Source organism: Ambystoma mexicanum, chromosome 4q (assembly GCF_040938575.1).
Source record: "Ambystoma mexicanum isolate Mex_15411 chromosome 4q, UKY_AmexF1_1, whole genome shotgun sequence".
In the NCBI taxonomy this organism is placed as follows: Eukaryota; Metazoa; Chordata; class Amphibia; order Caudata; family Ambystomatidae; genus Ambystoma; species Ambystoma mexicanum.
The window spans coordinates 195,997,518-196,025,144 of NC_090928.1; the positions used below are offsets into that span (position 1 = coordinate 195,997,518).

At 49.9% G+C, this 27,627-nt stretch overlaps 1 protein-coding gene across 2 annotated transcripts in view; it reads right to left on the reverse strand.

Moving 5' to 3' along the window:
- Positions 1 to 27,627, reverse strand: part of SNX9 (sorting nexin 9) — a 1,580,311-nt gene that overhangs the window by 567,653 nt on the left and 985,031 nt on the right. For both annotated transcript variants that reach the window (XM_069607724.1, XM_069607723.1), the window contains one exon: positions 26,939 to 27,069. In XM_069607724.1, the coding sequence (XP_069463825.1) occupies positions 26,939 to 27,069 (131 nt within the window). The remainder of the gene's footprint in view (positions 1 to 26,938; positions 27,070 to 27,627) is intronic.

Genomic DNA, 27,627 nt, shown 5'->3' on the forward strand with positions numbered 1-27,627 from the left:
CACAGACTTTCTTTCAAGCCATCAAAGGCCCTCTGACAGTCTTCGGTCCAATTAACCTTCCTAGGCTGTTTGGGTGAAGTTAGAGCTGTCAGGGGTGCAGCTATGGTTCCATAGTCTGCCATGAAATTGCGATAGTACCCAGTGAAGCCCAAAAAGGCTCTTACCTGGGTTTGAGTAGTGGGAGTCTCCCAGTTCTGTACATCCTGTACTTTACTGGAGAGAGGTTGGATTTGACCCCCTCCTACCTCATGACCAAGATAGGTAACTTTCCCCTGAGCTATCTGGCACTTGGTGGCCTTGATAGTGAGGTTAGCCCTTTTCAAGGCCTGCAACACCTTATCCAGATGTGTCAAATGCTCTTCCCAGGTGGAACTGTAGACGGCAATGTCGTCTAAGTAAGCCACACAAAAGGCTTCCAGCCCACTGAGCGCATGGTTGACCAATCTCTGAAAGGTGGCAGGGGCATTCTTCAACCCAAAAGGCATGACCCTAAACTGGTAGAGTCCCTCAGGTGTTGAGAAGGCCGTCTTTTCCTTGGCCTGGTCCGTCAGAGCTATTTGCCAATAGCCTGAGGTAAGGTCAAAGGTGCTCACAAATTTGGCAGCACCTATGGTGTCCACGAGCTCGTCAGCCCTGGGCAATGGGTGCGCGTCAGTTTTGGTGACGGCATTGACTCCTCGGTAGTCCACACAGAACCTCCAATCCTTGGTACCCGCCTGGGAACTTGCCTTGGGGACAAGGACCACTGGACTGGACCAGGGACTGGTTGAGGGCTCAATAACACCCAGATCCAACATCTTGGCGACCTCAGCCTGGATGTGGTTCTTGACGGTATCCGACATACGGTAACACCTGCTTTTGACAGGCACACTGTCACCAGTGTCAATTTCATGCCTACACCACGGTGTAAGGCCTGGCGTCAGTGAAAACAGAGAGGCATACTGTTGGAGCAAAGCCCTGCAGGCCCTCTGTTGCTCTGTTGTCAAATCCGGAGAGAGGTGTACTCCCTCCACTGAGCCATCCTGAGGGTTGCTATGCAGCAAATCAGGAAGGGGCTCACTCTCATCCTCTTCTTGCCCTGAAGCTAGCAAGAGACATGAGACTTCTGCTCGCCGGTGGAAAGGCTTGAGCCTGTTGACATGGAATATATGAGGGGCTACCCCAGAGGCTCCCATGTCAACCAGATAATTGACTTCGTCCATCTTGGAGATGATCCTGAAGGGTCCAGTCCACTTGTCTGCCAAAGCTCTAGGCTTGGTAGGCTCCATCACAAGGATTTCCTGTCCCGGAGTCCAATCCACTTGCGAGGCTTTAAGGTCATGCCAGTACTTATTCAATTCCTGGCTGGCCTTGAGATTTGCTGTTGCCTGACCCATCATCTGTGTCATCCTCCGTCTGAGGCCTAACACATAGTCCCCCACTTGCTTGGCGGGACCTGGAGGGGTGGCTTCCAAGCCTTCTCTGATCAAGGCGAGGGGCCCCCTCACGGGATGTCCAAAGAGTAACTCAAAGGGGCTGAAACCAACACCCTCTTGAGGTACCTCTCTGTAAGCAAACAGCAGGCATGGCAGGAGGAGATCCCATTTTCTCCTTAGGGGTTCTTCCAAAGCCCCTAGCATGCCCTTGAGAGTTTTATTAAATCTCTCAACCAGACCATTGGTCTGGGGGTGGTAAGAGGTGGAGAACTTGTAGGTTACCCCGCACTCTTTCCACATGGTTTTCATGTAACTAGACATGAAGTTGGATCCTCGGTCAGAGACAACCTCCTTGGGGAATCCAACACGGGTGAAAATGCCCAGGAGAGCCCTGGCAACCACCTTGGCAGTAACAGTCCGAAGGGGTATTGCCTCAGGGTACCTGGTGCATGATCTACCAAGACCAGGATGAACCGATGTCCACCTGAAGTGGGAGGGTAAAGGGGACCGACGATGTGGATGCCCACCCTCTAAAATGGTGTGCCAACCACTGGCAATGGCTGCAGTGGGGCAATGACCCTGCCTCCAGTCTTGCCAGACAACTGAAAAGTTGGGCAGGTCCTGCAGTGGGACTCCACCTCTACTCCCATCCGTGGCCAGTAGAAATGGGCAGAGAGCCTCTGCTTAGTCTTCTTGGTCCCAAGATGACCAGCCAAGGGCACCTCATGCGCCAACTGCAGTAGGAAGGGCCTGTAAACCTGGGGTACCACCAACCTCGAGGGCACCAGGTTCAGGCTCAGTGGGCTCACTAACAAGGAGCTCACCCTCCCAATATATCCGGAACGTCCTAGGCACTTCTCCTTGTGCCTGGGACAGGGCCTGTTTTCTCAGTCCCTCGAGAGAGTGGCACTCTCTCTGTCCCTTACAGAAGTCTGCCCGGGAGGGTCCCCCTTCAGCTAACAAGCATTGAAGGTCGGGATGATCCTCCGGGTTGAGAACCTCTCCCACAGGAGAGTCTTCTGTCTCTTCTCCCACAGGAGTTGAGTTTGGGTTTTCCACTGGACCCAGCCCGTCCGGAGCATGGATCCCAATGGGTGCTGCCGGAACAGCAAGAAGAGAAGGTGTTCCCTCCACAGAGGTGGCCTTCTTGGTCTTCCTTCTTCTTGCCTTAGGCCTCGCCTTTGGCTCGGGTACCTGACTCACAGCCAGACCCGGTGTCACCTGTGACCTAGTGACTGCAGCAGCAGTCATGGGAAGACCATCCGAGATCAACCCCAACTCTACTAGATCATTTCCTAACAGAATGTTGGCAGGGACATTGTCCTGAACCAGGACAGGAAGCTTTGCTGTCTTGTCTCCAATCATGAGTGTGACTAAGGCTACAGGCGATAATTTGGGAGGCCCACCAGCTAACCTGGTGGTTCTCAGAGGAGCACCTACATAGTCCTCTGGTTTGAGCAGGGTCCTGTCCACCACTGTCATGCTTGCCCCAGTGTCTCTCAAACCAGTAGAAGGCTGGCCATTCAAGAGGACACTTCTCAAAAACCTACGGGTGTTCTGTGGGATAGTCGCCAGTACTTCTGCATACTGGTCCCAGGCCCCAAGGGACACTAAGGAAATCTCTACCGGGGCACCAAATGTGATCCCTGTAGAGGAGGGGAGGACAGTGGCCTCCACCTCAGACACGGGGTAAGGGTAGGTCAGGCTGGCAGCCTGTACTCCAAGTGCCTTACCTTTACACTTGGGGTCACCCCTTTTGTGATCCAGAGCCCCACAGTCCCAACAAGCGCCAGGAGTGCCGGGTACGGTACTGGAACCACTGGGAGCCTGCTTTGCAGCAGGTGGACCACTACTCTTATTCCCACCCACAGATGACTTATCCCCACTAGATTTTTGGGTCTTGGGAGAGGAAGGTTTAGGTTTATCCGACTGTGACTGCTTGTGGGACTCCTCAGCTTTCTGAGAGGCCCCCTTTTCTTTGTCCTTGTCCTTCCCACTGGAGTCCTTAGGGGACACCCGGTGGGAGACCCACTTGTCAGCCAACCTAGCCAGCTTAAAGGGGTCCAAAATGTTCTGGTCAGCCACATACTGACGCAGCTCTGGTGAACAGGCTTCAGAAAAATGCTCAAAAAACAAGAGGTGGGACAATTCAACAAAAGTCTTAACCTTGTATCCATCGATCCACCCCATCATGTTCATGTGCGCAGCACTCACCCAGTCAACCCAAGACACATTCTCTCTTTTCTTAAAATCCCTGAACCTTCTAAGGTATTGGGTAGGTGTCTTGCCAAACTTGGCAATCAAAGCAGACTTCATACACTCATACTGACCCCTTTCTTCCACACTCAGCTTCAGAATACAGTCATATCCAGTTTGAGGCACTCTGCTTAACAAACACTTAGCCCAATCTCTTATCAACATCATGAATCGCACAAGCCATTTCAAACGCTTCAATCCATTGGAGGATATCTGAACCCTCCACAAATACACCAACCAAATCTTTCATAAACTTGGTGGCTGGGGACCTGACACTCTCACTGGTTTTAGCTGAAGTCTCCACTCTAGCTTTCTCTAGCTAGATTCTCTGACATTCAGTGTCCTGGCTCTTGAGTTCAAGATCCCTATTCTTGAGCTCCACTTGTTGAGCCAACTCCTCTTTCTTAAGTTCAGCATCTATTTCCAACTTGCGGTATTCAAAGGCCAAATTCATCCTTAATAACTCAAGCTCCAATGAATTGCTGGGGTTTGGAACAGAGGCAGCAGGAATGGCGGCATTCCCAGAAACAGATTCAGCAGAAACCCCAGGGGCATAGTCCTCATTGGTTGCATTCCCCCCCTCATCAAGAGTTTCACCATCAGTCTGGTAGTCCACCACGGCAGCTATCAGCTCAGCCCTAGACTTATCCACAAAGTCTAACTCCCTGGCTTCACAAGCACTCTGGAGAGCCTCCAAGCTCATCCGAGTCAATTTGCCATTTGCAATAGACTCCATTGTTTGTAATGCAGTTATCTTGTACACAACTAAACCTTAATTTAATAAAGTGCAGATATCCTTTGTAAGTGGCACGGTTATACACTGATTCTTAAAACCATAAGCATCCCACCCCTGCCACCAGCTGTAAAGGACCGGTGGGGGGTGTCTGTACTTCTGCTCTCTATATGGTAGAAGAGAGGCACAGAGGACCCCAGCCAAGATTCTCTAGTACGGTAGCAATGGTCGAGCAATCAAGGCCTAGCTTCTCAGGAGGTGATGCATGCTGGTTCTTAAGTACAGTGTAGTCCCCAAGCCCCCACAAAGGAATGTCCACACACTGTATTGGTTAGAACACAGTCTTTATATAATCAATATTCAAGGTTATGTACACTTATCATAATAACTCACTTTGTACTTAGGAAAATCAACAATGGCAAATATATACAATTCTAAAGTGGTACCACCCTTTGTATTAGATCTCATTAAAGCGCATCAGCAATACTGTAACAATGTCACACAGATCAATAGAGTGAAACCAGCAATAGAGAGAGGAGAGAAAATAAGATGGTTGAGCAATAGGCAGAATACTGGCCCCTACCACTAGACACAGTTCTGTGTGGAGATCCCCCCCACCTGGGCAACCTGTAAAATAAAGATATAGCACAAGCCCAGTCCATATATTGTTCTGCAAGTCTTATTCCCTCCTATAATGTTTTTACCCCCCCAATGTACCTGGTGGAGTCGAGTTCTTCGAAGAGGCGTCGACAGATCCTTCTTGAGCGACCCCCTTTCAAGCGGGAGTCACGGATCGTCGAGAGGCGTCGGGAAGCGTTGAGGAACTCGGCGTTCGGCGACGGGGAATCGACGGCCCTTCTTGAATGCCTTCCCTTTCAAGCGGGAGACACGGGGCGTCGAACGTCCGTCGACAAACCAGGTAGAACGGCGTCGATGATGCGGCAGCTTCGTCCGAGCGGTGCTCGTCGGCGTCAGAGGGTCGGCGTCCTGCAAGGCAGAGGCGTGCGGGGCACCTCGGTGACAATAGTTCTGGACCGCAAAGATTGTGGAGACGGAGGCCCAGCAAGGGCGTCGAGTCGTTCGAGTCTTTGTGGTCAGGTTTCTCCTCGGCACGTTGGTCGTCCTCGACTTTCTCCGGCAGGATAAAGCGGTCGACGGTGCGCACGAGGGAGTACTTCGATTCGAATGTTCTTAGGCAAAGGAGCGGGCGGCTCCGGTCGTCGGCGGCACGGCGTCAAGTGGTTCCCACGGCTGGGCAACACAACTTCGACGGGCCTCCAGCGGTTACACAAACCTGCGAACCCTGGTCGACGACAATGGACTTCGATGGCGTCGATGTCCGGGTGCTTCACTTCGATCTCCTCGGCGGTCCCGTCTCGGGTCGGCAGCCTTTCGAGGGTCTGTCTTCCAGGGCGCTTCGGCGAAGATGGAGCGGTGCTCGATGATCCCTCGGAGCACGGGAAGAGGGCGCCTTACCAGGTCCTCTCTCGGGTCAGTCTTCGACGATTTCGGCAGCCTTCGGATCGGTCGAAGCAAATGCAACAGCAAGTCTTCTTCTTCCAGCTGGACGTCGAGGATCAGCAGTTCCAGTTACTCTTAGAGTGGAGACTCAGCTCCAGAACGCTTCTGAACGCTTCTGAACGTTCCTGAACCTACTACCAGTGGTGAGAGGTCCCCAGATATACTATTCTGTCTCTCATCCACACTGCTGGCACACACTCAGCAGCCAATCATACAGAAGGGCATTCATGCAGCCAGTCAGCCAATCAGGCACACAGTGCATTCAGGCCACACTCCTCCCTTTCAGACACTCGCAACAAGGAATGTGGATTGGGACAAGTACCCAGCCATTCAACACTACACACTGCATTCAGGCCAGTTTCGGGCAGGGCTGTCTCACTCTTTGTCTCTCATGCCAGAAACCAGACAACCACAACAAGGAGTGTATATTGGTCACACACTCCATTCACCCAGGTCCCACCCACAACATACAGTCACTGGGAGGGCTCCAGTCAGTCTAGCTGGGCCTTCACAACAACACCATATATGGAACTTCCACCCAACAGCCAGTCAGGGAGAAGGGACAGAGTCAGGGCTTCCCAGGACTTTGGGAAAACAAGGTAACAGGCAATAGAAAGCAAGAGGCCACAGGGGCCATCTTGTTTCCTATCAGGAATCAACTGATCCCAATGGCAGGGCCTGGGTATCCCAAAATGGAGGACACCCAGAGCACCTGTCAAATTCAGCATGGAGCTGCCACCAGCCAAGACCCTGCTCTGTGGGCCACCTACAGGTGCCCAAAAACATACACTAGGGGCACAGGGTTGTACCCCTACCCATGGGTGCCATAAGGGTATCCCATGGGTCTGTTCACCAAACCAAAAGAGGGCTGCACTGCCAGGAGTCCCACATGGACTCCTGGGCAGAAAACATGACAGAACACACGATAAAAAGGAGTAAAGGACAAGGATTCAGAGGCCCTGTCCCTCTGATGCATTTCCAGCATCACAATCGGCGACTGTGTTCTTCACTCCTGCCTGGTGAAAAGGTACCAGGAACATCCCTTGGGCAACGGCCCAGTGCCACAGATCTTGCGCTTCCCTGGAGAGAGCCGGGGATCTGGTGCCCCCTTGCTTCCGAATGTAGAACATCGTGGTGGTGTTGTCAGTGAAGACCCGTACCATCTTGCCCTTGAGGGACGGAAGGAAGGACCTGAGGGCCCAAACCAAGGCCCGGAAGCTCCAGGACGTTGATGTCCAGCAACCTCTCCTCCAGGAGCCAAAGGCCTCCTGCGTGGAGATCTCCGGTGTGCGCGCCCCATCACTCTCCAGGGAGGTGTCCATCGTCACTGTTTCCTGATGCGCTGGGGTCTGGAAGTCCATACCCGCCGCGAGGTGCGCACACGTGCCCCACCACCAGATTGCTCGACGGAAAGTCTCGTTGAGGGCGATCTCGTCTTCGAAGCTTCCCGTCACTTGTATCCAACGGGCGTCGAGTAACTCCTGCAGTGGCCGCATCCGCAACCTGCACAGCCTAACGAGGTAGATGCATGACGACATCATGCCGAGCAGGGACTTGATGGACCTCACCCTGGCAACTTCCATGGTCAACAGCAGTTGTACCTTGGCCCAGTATGGCCACCGTGTTGAGCCTGGCTCCCAGGAACAGAGCGTCCTGCAATGGCACCAAGCAGGACTTTGCATAGTATATCGAGAACCCCAGTTCCTTGAGCAGGCGGACCGTCCTGGCTGAGTGTTTGGACCACGAAGCGCAGAAACTTTCGATGCCCCTTGTGTATGGGGATGTGGAAGTAGGCATCCTCCAGGTCCAGTGACGACAGGAAGTCCCCTTCTTCCAGCTGTCCCAGCACGTGCTGAAGGGTGACCATTCGGAATTTCTGGGATTTTATGTATTTGTTGAGGTGGCGGAGATCTAGGATGGGCCGCCAGCTGCCGGTCTTCTTTCGGACGAGGAAGTACCACAAGTATACTCCGGAGCCCCCGAGCCTCTTCAGGACGAGTTCTATCGTGCCCTTTTTTTTAGCATTGCTCGTACCTCCAGAAGTAGTTGAGGAATGTGGTTTTCTTTCCTGGCCACAGGTGGAAAACGGGGACACTTCCCTTGGAACTCCAGAGTGTGTCCGTGGGCCAGGGCATCCAGCACCCAACGGTCGGTAGAGATGGATCCACATGCTGACGAAGTCTGCCAGCCGCCCTCCCATGGAGATGCTCAGGTGGGGGCCCAACGTCACGGCTGGTTCAGTCCTGTTTCGCCGAGGCCTTACCACTCTGTAGGCTTCCTGGGGTGAAGAACGGGGCACTTGACGGTATGAAGAAGAGCTGCCACCGAATCCTTTGGAGGTACCTTGCGACTTGCCTCCGGGGGACCGAAAGGACGGCCGTCGTTGATGGACCGTGCCCAAGGCACGCGCCGTCTCGGTGTCTGCCTTGATGACCTGCAGTGACTCGTCCACTGCCTTGCCGAACAAGTTGCTCCCGTCGAAGGGCATGTCCAGTGCCCTCGCCTGTATGTCTTGACGGAAGTCGGTGGTCCTGAGCCAACCACACCGGCGAAGGCAAACGCCATTGCCCATCTGGCGGAAGCCGGTGTCGGCGATGTCCGTGGCCACCGTGATGGCGTGGTCCGACGCCACCTTGCCTTCTTGCAAGATTTCAAGGGCATCTGCCCTCTTGTCGTCTGGAAGGAAGTTGAGGAGAGTGGTGATTTTAAACCACAGCTCCCTATCGTAGCTGGCCACGATAGCGAGAGCTTTGGCCTCCTTAATGGTTGTCACCGACAACGAGATGACCCGACGTCCCATGGTGTCCAGCTTCTTCCCCTCGCTGTCCGGCGGGGAAGTAGACGCCGACGCCGTCGCCCCAGCAAATTTCTTCTTGGCCGCCACGGAGACCGCTGAGTCCGGGGACGGCTGCGTTCTGAGGCAAATAGGTGCAGAGTCTGGAACCCGGTACTACTTCTTGTACCTGTCCCTCTCCGCCGGGGCCAAGCATGGGTTGTTGAGGAGGGCCAGCCCTTCATCCCAGATGTCGTCCAACAGCGGGACCGAGAGCACGGTCTTCCTCTTGGCCTCTCGTCGCTGATAAAGAAATCCCTGCTTCTTCTGCTCTTCGGGGCATAGCTGAAAAAGCTCTGAGGCACTAGCGATCATGGCGTGAAAAGAGCCAATTTCGTCGGGAGGAGAAGCCCGGGGTGGGGGCAACGGGAGATCAGAGTTTCGTCGTCGTCCCCGTCGTCTCCGTCTCGATGGAGGTGAAGGATGGCACGGCGGGGTAGATGGACCCGTCTCTGCTTGGATGGAGGGCTCCCTGACAATCGTCCGCCGGAGGCAAAGGCACCCTAGTCCTTATTTCTGTGCACAATGTGTGCAAGGCTAGTAAGATGTCCTCCGACCTGTCCGTCGGTGGTGGCAGCGGTTGCGACGGAAGCTTCGGCAGCGACATAGTGTCCTCCGGCTCCTAGTCGATCTGCCGTCCCTCTCGTCGTTTCCCTTGTCGCTCTCGACATTCGTCTCGTCTGGGTCCTTTCCGTAGGATCTAACCTCGACAAACATCTTGTCAAGAACTGCTTTGAGGCCCGAAAGCGCATCCTCAGAGGAGATATTTGAGTCCGGTAGAACTATCGTGCCCCCCTTCTCGCCCAGGAGGTTCACGGGGGTCTCATCGATGGGCGTGAAGGATGATTCCCTCTGGCTGGGCAGGGAAACTCTTGGCTTGGGGGCCGCCTCCACAGTCTTTGCCAGGGACGCTACCACTCCCTCAATCGAAGCCTTATCCTGGTGAACCAGGGCCTTCACGACCTCAGGCGTGAGGCCTTCACCGTGGGGGGAGGGCCACCGCCTCGCTCCCCCTTGGCTTTCTCTGTCGGAACCGACCTGCCTTCTCCCGAATTCTTACCTGGGTTTCCTGACTTCCTTTTCGTCGAGCCTGAGCGTTGGCTCGTGGTTGATGGCGTCGGCGATGCTGAACCCGGCCTGGCAGCTGAGGAGCCTGTACCAATGGTGCTCCCGGTGCCCGCAGACTGATGGTGCTTTGCCTTATGTTGGGCCCCTGTTCCCGAAGCACCCTCAAAGGTCTTAGAAGACAGCTCGAATTTTCTCTTGGGAGAAGTACGCTGCCGGGGCTCACCTGCCGCCGGGCTCTTTGACTCCAGCCAGTCAGCGAGTCGCTTTTGAAGGTTCTTCAAGGTACGGGAGGATATGTCCTACCAGAACGCACAGGACTCCTCGACGTGCTATTTATCTGCATGCAGGCAGTAGATGCACCGGGAGTGCCCATCCTCCTTGAAGACTTTCTGTAGTCCACATCCTGGGCAGATCATAAACAGAGGTGTCAAGTCTCCTTTGTCTTCAGCCATGACCATGAGGGGTAGGCCTCCAAGATCTTCTGGAATCCTCCAAGAAGAGAAACTCGACAAAAATTCACCCTTGATGGGCACAGAGCTTTCCCGAAACGGGTCCCCGTTAATCTCGTAAACTCTTTGAAAAAACACAATACACAGTAAAAGCTCGAGAGCTAAGCATGAGGACTCCCAATACCTGAACGTGCAGTAAAAATCTGAAGATGGCTGCCTGAGGAGGGGCTTAGGTAGAGGGCAGTCATTGGCTGGGGTAGTATGATCCAGAGACCAGTGATTGGTTATTAGGAGAAAGACAGTTCAGAAACAAAACAAATTGATTTTTGTCTTTACCGAGGATTCCAAGCCTGACGACGGGGAATATTCATGAGCATGGGAATCCATGCCAGACTCCATGCTGGAGAAGCAGACCAATTAACACGACCAGTGAGTTATCAAAGGTAACAAAAGTCTGGTTCGTGTTAAAGCGAACGTAACTGTAATCCGAAAGTTGAAGATTGCGCGTGTGCCGATAAAATGCAAATGCTAAGAAGAATTGTTGAATTGAGAAAGGAAAGGATACAAAGTAACGAGGTAAAGTCACGCATTCAAAAGTCTCTATGAAATGTTATGAGAGTTGAAAGATATTACAGCGGGAACCAAAGGAATGACAGCAACCGTGATAAGGAAAGAAAGTTGAATAAGAGAAAAGCAAAGTATGTGAACTCTGAATATGCCTAGAGGGCAAAATATATGAACTTTGAAAAAGGCCAAGAGGGGAAACTAAAGAGAATAAGAAATACAAGTAACAAGAGGCATTGGTGTTGCAAGACCAGGAAGATTGTGAATTGCAGAATTGTTGAAAGAGAAGTCGAAGTGGATATGCGGCGGCCTATGTAAAAGCCTTGCAGTTTTGAAAGTCTTCGACAGTGAAAGATACCAAGATAAAATGTGGGGAAGGGGACCCACACAAACAAGACAGGCTTGAGCCCGGCAGAGGGAAGCCTGTGCTGAATTGTGATAAATTGAAAGATGAATGGACGTGCTCGAGCCTGGCACAGGGAAGCCTGTACAGAACTGTGAAAAACTGAGAAGCTGTGTTGTGAACAAAGTATTGATGATAAGGGGGAAGAAGCCTAAGGAACTGATTGAACTACCAGAAGTTTTAAGCCCAAGATTGAACTGTTGAATTATGCCAGTAAGCCAAAGTGTGCAAGGCTGATAGTACTATGCCATCCACCTATCCTTTTTAGGAAACTCTGTAGACCTCGTGGAGCTAAACACGGGGAAGGAAGTTGTTATTTAAACCATTCTGACATTTCTTTTGATACACTATTTTCCTTTTGTATTCCCTTAACACATTTGTCATTTTTAGAGCAAGGTTAGGTTCTCTTAGTATAGATCTTTTCATTTTGACTAGACTGACTTGGGCTGTTTGTTATTTATTTAATGGTCGAGACTATTTCCATTTTAGAGTTAGGGGCAGTTAGGAATTCTACCAACACAACCAAAATACTAAGTCAAGGTTTTCAAAACTTGTATCCATTAGGTCTTGTCTACTGCTTGATGCCATGCCTTCCTTACACTTGACAGACTTTACTAGTGTGTGCCCATTGTTTGTTGGTGCTTTCTGTGAGGACTTGCACTGTCTGACCTACTACATGTTGCTCAAAAGCCTGTAAAGCCTTGAGAACTGCCAGATGTTCTAGAAGGTTGATGTGATTTTGGGCTGTGGTGTGTGTCCATAGGCTGTGAGCTGTGTGGTGAAGGTAATGGGCTCCCCTTCTGGAGAGTGAGGCGTCTGTCGATAGTATTGCTTGAACTGGTGGATTGCGAAAGGGTTTTCCTTTTAGCAGGTTGTCCCTGGACCACCAGCGAAGAGCCTGTACCAGGGTTAGTGAAACAACCACTAGATCGTCCCACTAACCGCTTGCCTGAGACCATTGTTTCGCTAACCATTCCTGCACTGGGCGCATGCGCAGGCGTGCGTGTGGAACCAAGTGTATGCATGAGGCCATCATCCCAAGCAAATGCATTGCTTTGCATACAGTTATTTGGCGACCCGCTAGGTAGTGAGGTACTTTTAACAGCATGTTTTGTACTATCTCCTTGGAGGGGAAAGCTAGCTCCTCCTTGGTCTTTAAAATGGCTCCCAGAAATGGTTTTATTTGGCTGGCAACAAGACTTGACTTCTTCTCGTTAATGGAGAATCCCAATTGGAACAGAAGGTTTATAGTTCTTTGAGTGTTGTAATTGTAGATTTGAGGAGACTCCCCAGTTATTAGCCAGTCGTCTAAATAAGGGTACACTGGTGTTAGGGAGAATTCTCTGTTTAGGCTGAATTTCCTAACCTAGTGAGTCCCCCAGGAGCTTTGCTGGATTTTTGGGGTTTATTTTTTTCTCCTGCCAAGAGTGAGACTCTTTTACCCTCACTCTTGGACATGATTTGAGTGTGTTTCTTTGAATCTAGATGTGCTTAATGGGCTATGGGGTCTTTTACTCCATAGGGATTCATGTGTTTTTGTGATGTGTGTTACACAGCACCCTCCGTGCAGTAACACAGGGGTGTCATAGTGACCCCCCAGTATAGACTCCATACCCTGGGACTGACTTCTGTCTCCCAGGGCATGTAAAGTCACCATTGACTTACTAGTCTTAAATTCTGAACAGAACCAGTACAAACCATCATATTGTGGACGTACTGGCTGGGGCAATTCGATTGCCCCAGGGTCTGTTAGTCGAGGGGGCACATCTCGGTCCCCCCTGATCGAGTTTTGGCTGGTGGCAGTGGATACTACTTTTTATATTCAACCGCAAATATTTTCCTATGGGATTTCCCATTGTTTTAGGCTACTATCTTTATTTAATTATTTAAGGTAGCCTCGAACATACCGCCGGTTACTTAATTAATATTAATTCTCCGGTTGGTATTTTTTGCCAAAACTTGATTCTAAAATGGCGTTTGTGTTCTCTTCTGTGACTCCAACCCAAGTCGAGCCCTTTGTTCCACTTTTTGGCGGGCTTCTCCACAGAAGCCCTCCAAAGTGGTGCCACTATGTCTGAGGTACTTAGGAGGGGTGGAGGGGAATTTAGGCATCCTGGACTGAGTTGTCTAGGCAACTCAAGTCGCACTCCGTCCTGATTGGCCCAGTGGTGAGCCGGCCGGCTCACCACTTAGCATGTTTGAGTGACAGCTAGGCTGAGTGAATGGGGGTTTGCTGCATAAAAGCAGGGCTTTGGGGACTGGAACTTCAGAAGTCGCCACAGGACCTAAGAATCCGACGAGGGAGAAGCTGAGCCGACCTGCCACGACACCACGACCGGTGGAGCCCTGCTGGACCGTCTCACCACTTTTCCCAACGACAGAGGAGATCTCCTGCCGGAGAGTCTTCTTCCTTTGACTGGTGGGGATAACCAGTTTCACTGTCTTTTCGCTTTCCTGACGTATCTCGTGGCCGCCTTGCCCGTGCTAAGCACCCCGGCAACCGGGATACCACGTTTTACCACGACCGCGAGATAAAGGTACCACCTTTTACCAGAAAACTCTGCGGCTGGTTTCTGCCCTGGTAGTGCAACGACCTGCATCTTTCCTCCACGTCGAGATCTTCTCTTCCCCTGGACGACGACGCAACTTGCAACCACTACCAGGAACAACTGCCACCGCTGGAGGATCCTTCCCACTTAAGGTACCATGTCCCGCCTGGCTTCCCTTGCAACCGACTGTACGTGGTAGATTTAGCCCCCGGCTTTCGAACCTGTGTTAGCCTGGGACACCTTGGCTAAACTTTTCTAAGCCTCTCTAAACTCTTTTCTGAACCCTCTGCAAGACTTTCTAAGCCTAGTTTAACTGTGATCTTGGGCGCATTTGTGCTCTGCTCTCTCTAAGAGTGGGCCCAGCCTTTGGACTTTGGCTCACCAGTGACTTTTTGCTGTCTGCCTTGCTAATAGTGTTCCTGAATCGTAGAGTGGTGTAACCCTGCATATTCTGTCTTTTTCCCTCCCTTTTTCACAACCTTAGTAGAGTGCAATCTAGTTAAGCGCTCACCTCTGTATGAAAATAAGTGGTGTCTTATTGTGATTTTCTAATAAGGGAAACAGGGGTGTACATATCATAATAGTAACTGTGTTTAGAATATTTTACAATAAGAGTGCTGGAGTGTTTCAACTGTGTGTTTATAAATAAATAATTATATACTTTGATGCCAAAGCTCTGGTCAATGTTTGCTTGTATTATTGTATCTGAGTGCCTATTGAGTATACTTTGCATACTGCCTAACTCTATCTTGAGGGAAGTCTGACTGCTCAGCCACAGCTACCAGGTAAATCTGGGTGGTACAGACTGCTACCAAGTGGGTTTACTGCTAACACCTGTAGTCTTAAATCTTTTGCAGTGGTCCCCAAGGGAACTGCACAGGTTTCTGCCTAACAACTGGCACTGACTCTCTTTGAAGGTGTGCTGCTACTACTGCGAGCACCTTTGTGAACACTCTTTCTGCTGAGGTGATGCCGAAGGGGAGAATCTTGAACTGATAGTGCTATCTGGAACTGCACATATTTTCTGTGCACTGGGCACATTGAAATATGAAAGTATCCATCTTTCATATCCAATCTTGCCATCTAATCCCCTGTTTTAAGAGGCGGGTTACTTCGTGGAGCGTAGTCATGCGAAACATTTGGGGTTTGACATATTTATTCGCAGGGCGCAGGTCTAGTACTGGATGCATTGTGCAGTCTTTTTTTTAGCACAAGGAAGTACATTGAATAAATATCCTTGTGTAGCTGCCTGTTCCCGGATCCACTAACCGGGGGCGAGTACCTGTGTCGGGAAGTCAGCAACAAAAACCCAGGCCAATGGCAAGCAGACTCGACAGAAGCCAGCAAATGAGCCCTACGCTGAGGGCAGGCAGGATCAGCAGAGGCTTCAAGAGAATTAGGGCCACATAACCTCCGCAAGGACACCCGAGAGGGTCGAATGGTCCAATATAGACCCCTTTACCACAGAGTCTAAAGCGGGACGCGATAGAGATCATTCGTGACCTGTTTCTGCCCAACACCCCAAAGTGCACAGTTATGTTTCCCCGACTTGCCTTTCACACAGCTCCCAACAAGGAAGGTATCCTCAGGCGAACCAGACTGACGCGGATACCGCGGAGCGGTCCACGAGGTAATCAGAAGACGGCAGCCTGGAGCTATGGCGGCCATTTAGGAAAACAGAATGTAGAGGGGGCAGGGCTAGGAACCCACTGTGTAGGCTATGCAACATGAACCGTTCTGATTGGCTGTTTGAAACGGCAGAAAGTATAAAACGCAGTATTGGGAATACATTGTGTCAGTCTCCTTCTGCTTCTTGCAGGTGCAACCCGGAGCGCAAGAATATCGTTGGGCCTAATCTTCCCGGAGTGGATTCCTGCCTCTGTCATTCCTACGCAGGCCTACTCCTCTTTCAAATGCCTCGTCTGCAGGCTCTCTCTCTCCTGGCCATTCACTTACTGTGGCTATCATCTATAAGCCACCAGCTTACTCGCTGAGTGGGCGGAGCTCTCCTCCTCCCGCCTGGCCCGACCACTCAACTCCTTCCTCTTGGAGACTTTAACATCCACCCGGATGCTTTCGGTCCTTCCTCTGGACTCTTTTGCGACCTCTGCGACTCTCTCTCACTCTCTATCCTCCCCTCCTCCCCTCTGGCCCGACTCATTCTGCAGGGCACACTCTGGATGCTCTGATCTCTTCAGATCTTCCCCTTTCTATCCCTCTCACCACTCCTCTCTCCTGGAGTGATCACTTTCTCCTTTCCTCCCATCTCACCCTCTACCCCTCAGGCCAAGCCAACTCCAGCACTGCCACCAACCTTCTTGGTTATCCGACCTATGAAGCGTGTGTCAGTTGAGGCTTACGCTGCCACTTTCTCACCCCCTCCTTCTCCTTTGGCTGATGCACACCCTGACACAGCTCTTTCCATGCTCCACTCTGCTATATCTGATACTCTTGATGTTCTTGTCCCGGTCATGAGGATCCGCTTGAAGCCAAAGCCAAGTGCAACTCCTGGTACGACTCAGACCTCGTCACCCTTAAACGCAAGTGCAGGGTGGCTGAGAGGAAATGGCGTGCTTCCAGTACATCCTCGGACAAACTGGTCTGCCACCTGCTCCGAAGGCAATACCGGCTCTCTGTCCACACCAAGAAGAGAACCCACATCCAAGCCTGCATCTCTGAGGCATCCAACAACTCGGCCTAACTCTTAAAATCTGCAAGTAGCTAGCCAATCCTGCTGCACTATCTACCTCTCCTGTCCCCCCCCCCCTTAAGAACTCTGCATGGCCCTGGCTTCTCATTGCATCTCTAAAACTCAGGACATCCTGTCCTCTCTCTCTCTTCCTCTCCCCCTCCTCCCTCTACTCTCTGCTCATCCTGTGGCATCTCTTTGGCCACACTTCCTCCCTCCTTCTCTGCCTTTCCCCTGTTCTCCCCAGATGAGGTTTCTAGACAAGTCCGATCTCTGAAAGTCTCGTCAAAACAGGTTCTCCCCTGCTCCTCCAAAACCATCAAGGACCACATTGACACCCTGGCTCCTGCTCTGGCTGACTTCTGAAACCACTCCTTCACCACCGGAGTCTTCCCCTTTGCCCCCTGATGCACTCTCTTGTGCACCCTCTTCTTAAGAAACCCTCAGCCGACCCCTGCTGCTCGGCTACCTATCGCCCGATCTCCATCACTCCTTTCCTGAGCAAACTCTTGGAAAAGCTTGGCCATCTCCCAGCGTAATCCTCACACTGATCTGGTGGTTGCCTCCATGACCATCAGTCTGGCTTGGGAGCCGCCAGAAGCACTGAAACTGCTCTAATGAACATCTGTGAAGACCTGCTCTCCAACCTCGATTCTAATACCCCCTGTGTCCTCTTCTTAATTGATCTCTCTTCTGCTTTTGACACGGTCAACCATGCCATCCTGCTCAACCGTCTCTGTGATAACCTGGGTATCACCGATCAGGCCATGGCCTGGGTGGCCTCTTCCCTCTCTGATCGACCCTCCCAGTTCCAACTTGGGTCCTTCCTCTCCTCTATCTCTACCCGTGGTGTTCCCCAGGGGTCTAACCTCTCTCCCAGGCTGATCAACCAATACCTAGCACTTCTTGCCCACCGCATTGCTGCTCTCTGCCCCAACTTTCAGTGCTATGCGGATGACACACGCAACTCATTATCAGGTTTCCCTCTGCCACCTCTTCTCCATCTCTCATTTCTGACGGTCTGTCTCCTATCCAGGATTGGTGTGACGCCAATGATCTCTGCCTTAATGCCAGCAAGACTGAGATTCTCCTCATCGGCACACCTGCTCCCTCCTTTCCTGTCACTCTCTGGCCGGCCTCTCTTGGCCCTCTTCCTGCTTCCACCTGTGAGGCTAAAAACCTCGGGGGTCATCTTCGACTCCACACTCTCCTTCTCTCCTCACATCTCTGACGTCTCTAAGAAGTCACACTACCAACTGCACCTCCTCAGAGGTATTCTTCCTTTGCTCTCCTTCCCTCAGAAGCTCACTGTCTCCAGAGCACTGGTTCTCTCTGAGCTGGACTACTGCAACAGCCTCTTTCTAAATCTACCTGCTTCTACTATCCGTCCTCTGCAACTCATCCAAAATACGATCTGCAAGACTTGTCCTTGGCCTCAAGCCCAGGGATCGTATCTCTCCAGGACTGAAGTTTCTTCACTGGCTCCCAGTGGCTGAGAGGATTAAGTTCAAAACCCTCTACATTGTCCACAAGGCCTTCTGGGGCTCGGCCTCGATAACTTCAACTCCCTCTTCGTAAATATCTTCCTTCTCAAGCCTCTCGTTCCACCGCCTCCAACTCCCTCGGGGTCAGTCGGTTCTCCAAGCAACAAGTTGGTGGTAGATCTCTTTCCTCGGCCGGGGCCTCCCTCTGGAACAGCCTCCCTGCCTCTCTGAAACTTGAGGAGAACCATCTCCGGTTCCGGAAGCACCTCAAGAACTTCCTCTTTGTTTCTGCTTTCTCTCTTCGTCTTCCCTGCTGAACTCCTGGTTGAAATTGAAATTGCACTGGTCACCTGGGTACCCTTTGATCTCGGGCCCAGGTCACTGCCACACCAGTTGCACTTATGCACTGGTTGCCCACCCTGGCAACCTTGCACTCGGGGTCTGTTTCTGTATCCCTACAGTCCCCTACCACCACTTGACACTTGATGTCTGCACTTAGCCTTGCACTTGTCACCAGCTGGCCTCCCTTTTTATTTATTTGTATTTATTTGTTTTATTTGTTCTACTGTGTGATCCCAAGTACTGCAATGCCCTCTAACTTTTCCCATCAGATTTTTCCCCTCCCCCCTCCCCTGCACTTGTGCAATCTCAATGTCACCTGGCCTAGTAAGATCGCTGTCCGTCTTCACTTTGTTCTGCCTCCCTTACCTCGTCACGCCTTGAAACACTGGTGTATAGGCGCGTTGTAAATGCCATATCATATCATTTGAGAGTTAAGGCAGACAGAGGAAGCAATCGTTACCCTCTGAGAAGAGAATACATGGAGAAGAAGATTTCCGAGTTGTTTTGAGCCATGCTGAAACAAGGACTGAAGCCTAATTTCCTAAATAAAGGATATTTTAATTTGACTGCAACCTGTCTCGGTTTCCCTCATTCCCACAACTTGTTTACCTGGTTTGCTGGGACACTCTCTATGGCGTCTTTTTCCAGCAAGGCTTCCACCTCCTTCAGTAATATGCGCCTCTCTTTCCGCTTCATCTTTCTGTGCTTCTGCAGATGGTTGGGCGGTTTTTGTAGTAGTTCTATGCAGTACCCGCCCGCCATGGTGGACAACACCCATTCATCTGATGTGATCCCCCTCCCATCTGTGGGCAAATTGTGAAATGCAACCTCCTACTGGAGTGACATGGGAGGTGACCTGGGGCAGGGTGTCATTGTTTGGGAGGAGTAGAGCCTCTGGCTCTGAGGAGGTTCAGCTTCTGCCTTTAGACCTTTTATAGCCTCTTTGAAAGCTGGAAGTCCCTGTGAGGTGCCCCATGAGGATGACTGCCCCCCTTGATTGTACCCAGAAGAGTGTTGAGGGCGCTGCCCCGGAAACCTTCTAGTATTGAAGGAACCCCTTTGGACAAAGGGTTTATTAGTTAATTATCCAAGAGACTTAAGTGTATCGTATTCCACCGCCTTGCCGAAAAGGGCATTTGGTTCGACAGGCATCTTGAGCACAGCGGGTTGCATCTCTAATTTAAACCCAGACAGCCTTAGCCAGGTGTGGCGCACTCTGCAATGATGCAACCTGCATTGTCTGCGGCATCAAGGTTATTCTTAAGAATGCAGTTCGATACCTGCTTGACCTCTGATATAGTGCTTCGCAACTGAGACTTTAGGGGTTCTGGGACTGCCTCGATTTAGTGTTCTAGCGCGTCCCATTTATGTAAGCTATAACTAGCCAGGCGGGTGGTGTTATTGGCGATTATGGCCTGATAAGCAGCGGAGAAAGCGACTTTTCTACTGAAGGTGTAAATCTTCTTACTCTCTTTATCTGACTGAGCTTCAGCAGAGCCCAAGGGTGTGCCAGCCCTTTTCCTTGTAGTGGTCACGTCTAACGAGTCGGGTTTGAGTCTGTAGGGGCTGGCCTGAAAACTTTTTCAATACGAGGGTTATCCGCCCTCGTGAGATTTGTCGTAAGCAGAGAAGGCTGGATGCGCCTTTGGATGGACTGCAAAAGAGGGATAAACTGAGTGGTGGACCTCTTGTCCCCAAGGATGTCCTCCAACCTGGATCAGCTCATTGTATTGGTGCTGACTGTTTACTGGGGAGACAGGTGACTGGATAAAATAGATGTCATTGTCGTCATAATATTCATCTTGATTATTTTGATCCCCGATCACTGAGAACTGGGGTCCTGAGATCCTGAGGGATCTATGATATGCAGGTGCTGAGAGGGGTCCTGGTGATGGGGGGGTGGAAAGTGCCTGGGTGGAAATTCTGGGCCGAGAGACATCCAGACATGGCTTCTTGGTAGGGGGCTGGCTACTAGCAATCCCGCCTTGTGAACAGTTCCAGTTCATCAGGATGCCTGTCCACGAAATCAACAAAGTAGGACATTGTGCTCATTGTATTGTAATGTATTGTATTTCTTTATTCGTATAGCGCGCCTGGCCCATAGGCATCTGGTGATGTCAATCATCTCATGATTCTGTCGCACTGTTCAGGGGTCCACTCAGAAGATGTAGGAAGAGCTGAGGTAGTAGGTGTGTAGTGAGGATGCCCGGTCGTTGTGCTGCATAGCCCCTGAGAGGGTGTCTGCAGGGGAAGAAAGGCCTGTATTTTGGGAGACCGAGGGCTGGGAAAGTAAGGGCATCGAAGATGTTCCCATTTTTTACGGCTTTGTCTTTAAAAGAGTAGCCGGGACATGTTTCTTTATGAGTTCTTTCATTTTAGGCGTGTGCTTTGGGGACGCCGAAGCGCCTTTTCAACGTATGCCATTCGGCATGTAAAAGGAGGGCCTTTTTAGTCACGGTGTACGAAACGGCTTTCAGTGACTGTTTTGGTGCCCTGTCATGCTGTGAACGTGATGGCAATGTCCAGAGGACAGGGATGATTTAAAGGACATCTCTATGTACATCGCTTGACTGTCGACAATTGTGTCGACGATCGGCCGTGGGTTGTGTGCTAAGTGTGATGGGAAGTGTCAGTGCCTGAGCCGCCGGGTGTTGTCTATGTCACAGGGCCGCTAGCCTGCTTATTGGAGTCAGGGTCCTGCAGAAGGGATTCCGACTAACACTGGTCGCGTTCAGCATCACAAAGGACGTCTATGCTGCCCTCGCTGGATTCTCCCACGACATCAATGGAGGCCTTGGCCTGCATGGTGTGGGCGGACCAGCGTTTGGTTTGGCAGTCCTTTAGTGTTTTAGGGCGGAAAAGTTTGCAGGACTTGCAGCTTTTCTCGGGGTGGTCCCTGGGAAGACGGTGGCTGCACACCCTGTGCGTATGTTTCCATGGGAACTTCCTATTGCAGGAAGGACAACATTCAAAAGGGGGATTTTCCATTGCTAATGGAAAGGGCACTACAGCGACAAAAGGGAAGACGGGGGTTCAGAAGAGGCATTCTCTAAAAGGGTGGAGCTATATGAACCTCCCCACACACTCCCTACTGGGAAGGGTCGAGGCCCGATGATGCCCATGAAGGCCGCAATCATTGGCTGTCGAGAGTCAAGCGTCATCGACAATGGAACCGCCCCTTGAGGTCTGCCGAAGCAGTCAATGATGCTGCAGTAAATGGGCGGATGGTAAAGGACAGAAAGAAAGTCCACGAATAAACTTAGTCTAATCAAAAGGCACTAGCAACCGACCAGAATGGGGGAAAAAAACAATCTGAGGGACCTTGACGCGACCTGGGGGGTGCTTACAGTAGACAGCGCACTAGGGATAGTATTACTAACACGCCCAGTCAACGTCCGTTTTTGAGTTTCGAAAGCAAATCATGTAATACTCCGCGACTACCACTAGATGTCGGCCCATGCACAGCATGTGATCTAAGCAGATCCACAATACTCAAATATATATATACAATTCACAACCAGGGGGCAGGGACTGATACCCCCCCCCCCACCCTCAAACTCCCTCTCGCTGCCTCTGGGGTAGGACTGAATCTGACATGTGCCCTGGTAGACCACTTACCCCAGGTCGGGCTGGGTCCCCGTTTTCTCCTGACAGGCTAATGATCCTGACACAGTCTCATATAGCACTTAATGCCATCTTCTGCCCTCTTCAAAGTGTAGGGGAAAAGGAACAAGAGGATGAGGAAGCATATAGGGTAGGGAGATGGAGGGGGGGGTAGGTGAGAGAGAAGGGGGATTAAGAGGAAGTCAGAACTTTCTGGTACAAGGCAAGTAATCTTTTTTTACACTATCTAACAAACTTGGCCATTGCCACTAGTTTATATCCTGGTAGTTTTGTTCATTTTCAATTGAGTTATAAGAAACAGACTGATTTGGACTACAATTTTATTTGCATATATTCCAGGAAAGCATTTAAGTCACTTTCAAAATTGCAGATGGGGTTCATAAAGCAAAAGACTCACCTACAAATGTCCCACTAGCTCATAATACAATGGATACACAACGATTTTTCAAAATGAACCAATAGAAATAACCACAGATACCTGAAACAATTAATTATGAGCCTAACCCCGGGGAGGAGAGGATCAGTGAGGAAAGGGAATGCGGGAAATGGGAATGTGAGTTTATTTAGAACAGCACAAGAGTGGAGTTAGTCACAAATTGGCTTTGGGAGAGCTACAAAGAGGAGAAAAGTAGAGAGCAAAGCAAACAATTGGTGGAGATTGGATGCAGAGAAGACAGACCGGTGGGGAAGGTGGGAAGCAGCAGAAGGAGTAAGTGAAGAACAGTGGATGGGAGTTGGATAGCAGCAGGAAGAGGAAGTCAAAGAAGACTGGTTGCCAGTGCCTCTCCGACACCCGACCTGTGCAGTTGCAATGAGGGGGCCGTTTGAGAACTCAGCTATCATCGCGGCCTCTGCCGCCACCTGGGCTCCTACACAGCGCCATCCTGGTCCTGCTCGACTTGTGTGGGCCAGCGCTGGTCCATCTTCCAGTTCTGCAGGCACCCGACGGATCACGCGTCCCCTCAATTGCTTACATGGTCTTCCGGATTCGCCAACAGTTCGCCATAGCCTCTCCGACACCAGACCTGTGCCATTGCACTAAGGGGGCTGCCGAGGACTTGCTGTCATCGCGGCCTCTGCCACTGCCTAGTGTCCCGCCCTACTCCCTTCCCCACTTGCCTATTTCTGTACCGATACATCTTCCTGCCTTAAAATCACCTGGGTCACGTGACTGATCTCATGCCTTGCCTAGTCTTTTATCCCCACCTGACCTGGATGCCCTCGCCCGTGGGTGTCCTACTCCAAGGGCGACTCACCGAAGGGCATTTTCTAATTCCCTGTATGCCCCTGGCAGCATCCAGACCATATTGCTAACCTACTTAGTTTTTTTATTCTTTCATATGGCTCCAACTCTTTGTATGTGTTCTCCATTTTATTTATTTATCCTATTCTTGTGTTTTCCTACCTCCATGCCTTCCTACATACCTGTTAATTATTCTTCCCTGTCCTCCTGCTCTCCTTCTTTGCATACTCAGGACGCAACCAATTTTCTCCTCTCGTGCTCATGGTCTATATGACTCTGGAGTGTTCAATCTGTGTGTAATTAATCTCATTCCATTCTTGATATCTTTCTTTGCTCCGATTTTCACTTTTTGTCTCATGGAAACATGAAACTCCTCTGACAACACTGCTAACCCGGCTTCCTTCCTTTCTCCTCTTACTAATTTTGCTCATTAGCCTTGCTTTTATGGAAACGAGGGGGGGGGGGAGGGGTACTGGCATTCCTTTCCACTCTTCCTTGTCTCTTGTTCCGTCTTTATATTCCCTCTGTCTTTCCTTCTTTTGAATATCAGATTTCTCATTCTTTATTTCATTTCTTATTCTCCATCGTCCACCTGGCCCTTTCACTTAATTTCTTGCTAACTTTGACTAACTCATCTTTCCTCCTCTGTCTTTCCTCCCCACTTATATTTTAAGGGATTTCACCCTTCATCTGTGAACTACCCATGCTTCTCTCCAACGTCTTCCTCTTCTCTCCCTTTGACTCCTCTGGTTCTTCTCCTGATCTAATTTTTACTTCTTTCCCATGTAACACTCCAGTATTTATTCTTCTGACTATTCCCTTCTTTCTTTCTTCCCCTTCTCCTTGCCCCTCTCTTCCTCCCAGTTTGTCTTGCAACGTGACCTCCGCTCCTTCAACCCTTCTACCTTTCTTTCTTCACTTTCTTTTACACTTGCCCCCATTGACAACTTTACTTCTTTCTCGGCTGAGGCTGCCTCCACCCATCTTGACTCTGCCTTACATTTTACGTTTGACCTCTCTCACCCCTTCTTTCCCTCTAAGAAACCTTCTCGGCACTGGCTCTCTCCCCCTCCATTCTATCTCTTTGCTCATCTCTTTGCAAGGCTGAGTGCCATTGGAAGAAGTCTAAGCCTCCTGATGACATTAACACCTTGTCTTCACTCTTCCGATGACTCAACTTTCCTCCTTTCAGAAAAAAAAGTACTTGTCTTCTCTTACTCTTTTTCCCCTCTCTCACCATGCTTGTCTCCTTTTTCAACTACTTAGCAACATTCTTTCTACCCATCCTCCAGATCCCTCTCTTTCCTCTCTCTGCTACTCACTTTGCTTACTTTTTTACTTCAAAAGTCTTTACTCTTCGCTTCTCCTTCTCTTCCCCCCTCCTCTTCCTCTCTACCCCCTCTGAACTCTTCTCTTCCTTTCTATCCTCCTGCTTTTTTTTTTCTCCTGACTCTGATGTAGACAAATATCTGGCTCACGCTCACTCTACTGCTTCCTCGCTTGATCTCATTGCTAAAGTCTTGATCCCCTCAATCCATCTGCTTCTTTACTTCAGATCTTTAGTCAGTCTTTCCCTTGGTGCCTCCAAGCATGTGGACATCACACCTATTCTTAAAAAGCCCTCCCTAGACTCTTCCCTCGCATCTAATTTTGGTCCAATTCTCTGCCTGCCCTTATCTAAACTTCTTGAGCGGATTTTAAATCCCCAAATTTCTACCTTTCTGTGTGTTCATGTCCTTCTTCCCCTTTCCTATCTCGGTGTTGTCCCTCTCACTCCCCTGCATCTGCTCTGTGCATATCAAACTCCTTACTCTCTGCTAAGCAAAATAAACCATCTTCATTCTCATCCTCTTGGACCTCTCAGCTGCTTTGGATACTGCTGATCAATCCATTCTTATCTCCTCGCTCTCTTTGCGGAGGCTCTCTGGGTCTGTCTTAAGATGGTTTGAATCCAATCTCTCAAATCTCTCGTATTCTGTCTCCGAGGCTGGTCAACTATCTCCCTTTTGCATGCTTCTTTATGGCGTACCACGGGATTCTGGCTTCAGTCCCCTTCTCTTCTCTCTTTTCACCATTTATCCATCTACCCCTCAGCTCCTTTAATCTGTCCTGTCATTTCTAGGATTATGCACACATTTTCATTCCATTTTCTGCTTTCATTCCATCTCACTGCAGTCTAGTCCTGGGTGGCCTCTTGTTTTCTCCACCTTAAACCCTCTAATACTGAGGGTGTTTACTTTCCTCCTGCCTCCCTCTGCCTTTCCCTCCCCCTCTGGTCTTTACTTTCCCCTTTCTGTTCTTTCCTTTTCATAATCCGCTCGTAATCTCGGGGGAATCTTCGATCCTTCTCTTTCATTTTCTCTGCAAACTGCCCACTCTTACAGTTTTAATCTTCAACTTGTCCATTCTTTTCTTTCTGGCCTCCTAAGCACTTGATACATTTGCTTATCTTTTCTCGGCTCAGCTACTGCTCTACCCCTTTGTTTGGCTTTCCTTCCTCTGTGCTCAGTCTTTAACTCGGCTATACGTTTACTCTTTCAACTATCTCCTCGTTCCTCTATTACTATGTCGCTTCTCTCTACTTCTTTTCTTCCTTTGACCTTTACCTTCTTTTTACTTTCTCGGCTTTGTTTTCAAGGCCCTGCATAGTCTGTCCCCTTCTTATATTTGTTCCCCGGTCTCCTAAACTTGCACTCGATCTCAATCTTTTTCTTCTCTAAAGCGCCATGTTCTTCCTCTCGCCTTTGCTCCTTCTTGCTCCTTAGCATTAGAACACTTTACCATTAGACATTTGTTTCTCTCCATATGTTCTGTACACAATAATACAAAAAAAAATCTGCTCCTGTCTCATTCTCACTCCTAAACTTCTGTTGCTAGGCCCTTCTATTTTGTTCATAATTATTTGTACATTGTAATTATCTGTGTTGTTAAGCACTACAAATCTAAATAAATACAAATAGAGGTTGGAAAGGGGGGGAAGTAGACATGGAGAAAGGAGGAGAATCCCAGGTGGGTCCAAAGAATAGCAGGCAATAATAAGTGGGTAATAGGAAGAGGAGAGAACTAGTAAGAGAGAAGAGGAAGGTACAAGAGGATACGCACTGCCCAAGGCAGGTGTTAGGGTGACGCCCCAAACTGAAAGGGCATAAACCAAAGTGGGAGGATAGATGCACGTTGGGGTGCTTAAAGGGTAGCAGTACTGGACCAGGTTCATCAAAGTAGGACCAAGAATAGATATCAGGATTCTAGGGAAGGGAGGTGATAAGAAGCACAAGGACCTTCCCAGTTAAAACTGGGGCCAACGGCTCAGTGTGGCTTCCCTTGCCTGTGAAAGATACATTACAGCTTCTGTTACACACCTTGCGACTGAGACGCAGCAAGAGCTACAAGGATTGGAGGTGATCTTCCTCACCATCACATCTGGAGTGACAACTTGGAGAATCTGCCAGAAAGGAAGTGTCCAAGGAACTGAATGCTGGGGGATTAGCCCAAAGTCCTTATGAACTATTGAAGAGGAGCCTTATTTTCATTGTTCAGATAGCAAGCTCAGAGGAAACACATTTATGAACGTTCATGTACTGATGTTAGGGAGGAGCATTATTAAAGCCACAAAGATAGTGAGAATTGTTCAGACAATGCCACCCAGACAAATGACAATAACTGCACAGCACAAAGACATACAATTATACTATTTCAAGCAACTGCCAACATACTGAGGTTTACCCTGTAGTTAATCTAGGTCCATTAACTGGGATGAAGACTTACCTTCTCATCCCGGAAATTGAGGAACTGCTGGAAAACTTCACTTTCTGAAACAACAGGATGTCGACACATCCTTGTCATCCACCCCTGAAGCCTTTCCATGCGCATTTTGATAAATTCTTCCTCGAAGCGCCCTGTAATACATCAGATTAATACTGGATGCTAGTGCAAATGAATGTCTCTAACAAGTATAAGCAAGCACAAATTCCGTTGTATGAAACGCTCTATAGGAACAATCAAAGGCCTTAAAAGATCATGGGGGTCAGAGGGGCAGAGAGAATGGTGCAGTTAACTAGTGAGGCTGCATCAAGTCTCAAGGATTTGTCAGACAGATACTACAGGCAAGTAAGTCCATTGGCACATGTTCTGAGCTGGGCACTTGGCCCAATGCACAAGGTTGGATTTTCATGCTTGCCCCAATGAAAAAAAATGAGGGAGTATACAAATCAAAAGGAACATTTGAAAACTGGGACTTTGAATAAAATGTATTTGGAAACAAAACGTACGAAAACATATTGCAAAGGTGATTAGTTTATTACAAACTGGCCAAAAAATAACTGCATTGGTCTTTAAAACACAGGGATCCAATTGCGTCGTAAATTCACGTGTTCATGGTAGTTTAAAGGCTAGGCAGTCTGTGAGCCAGTAAAAAAAACAAGCAAACATATCACTACTTCTACAGTAGAGGAGGA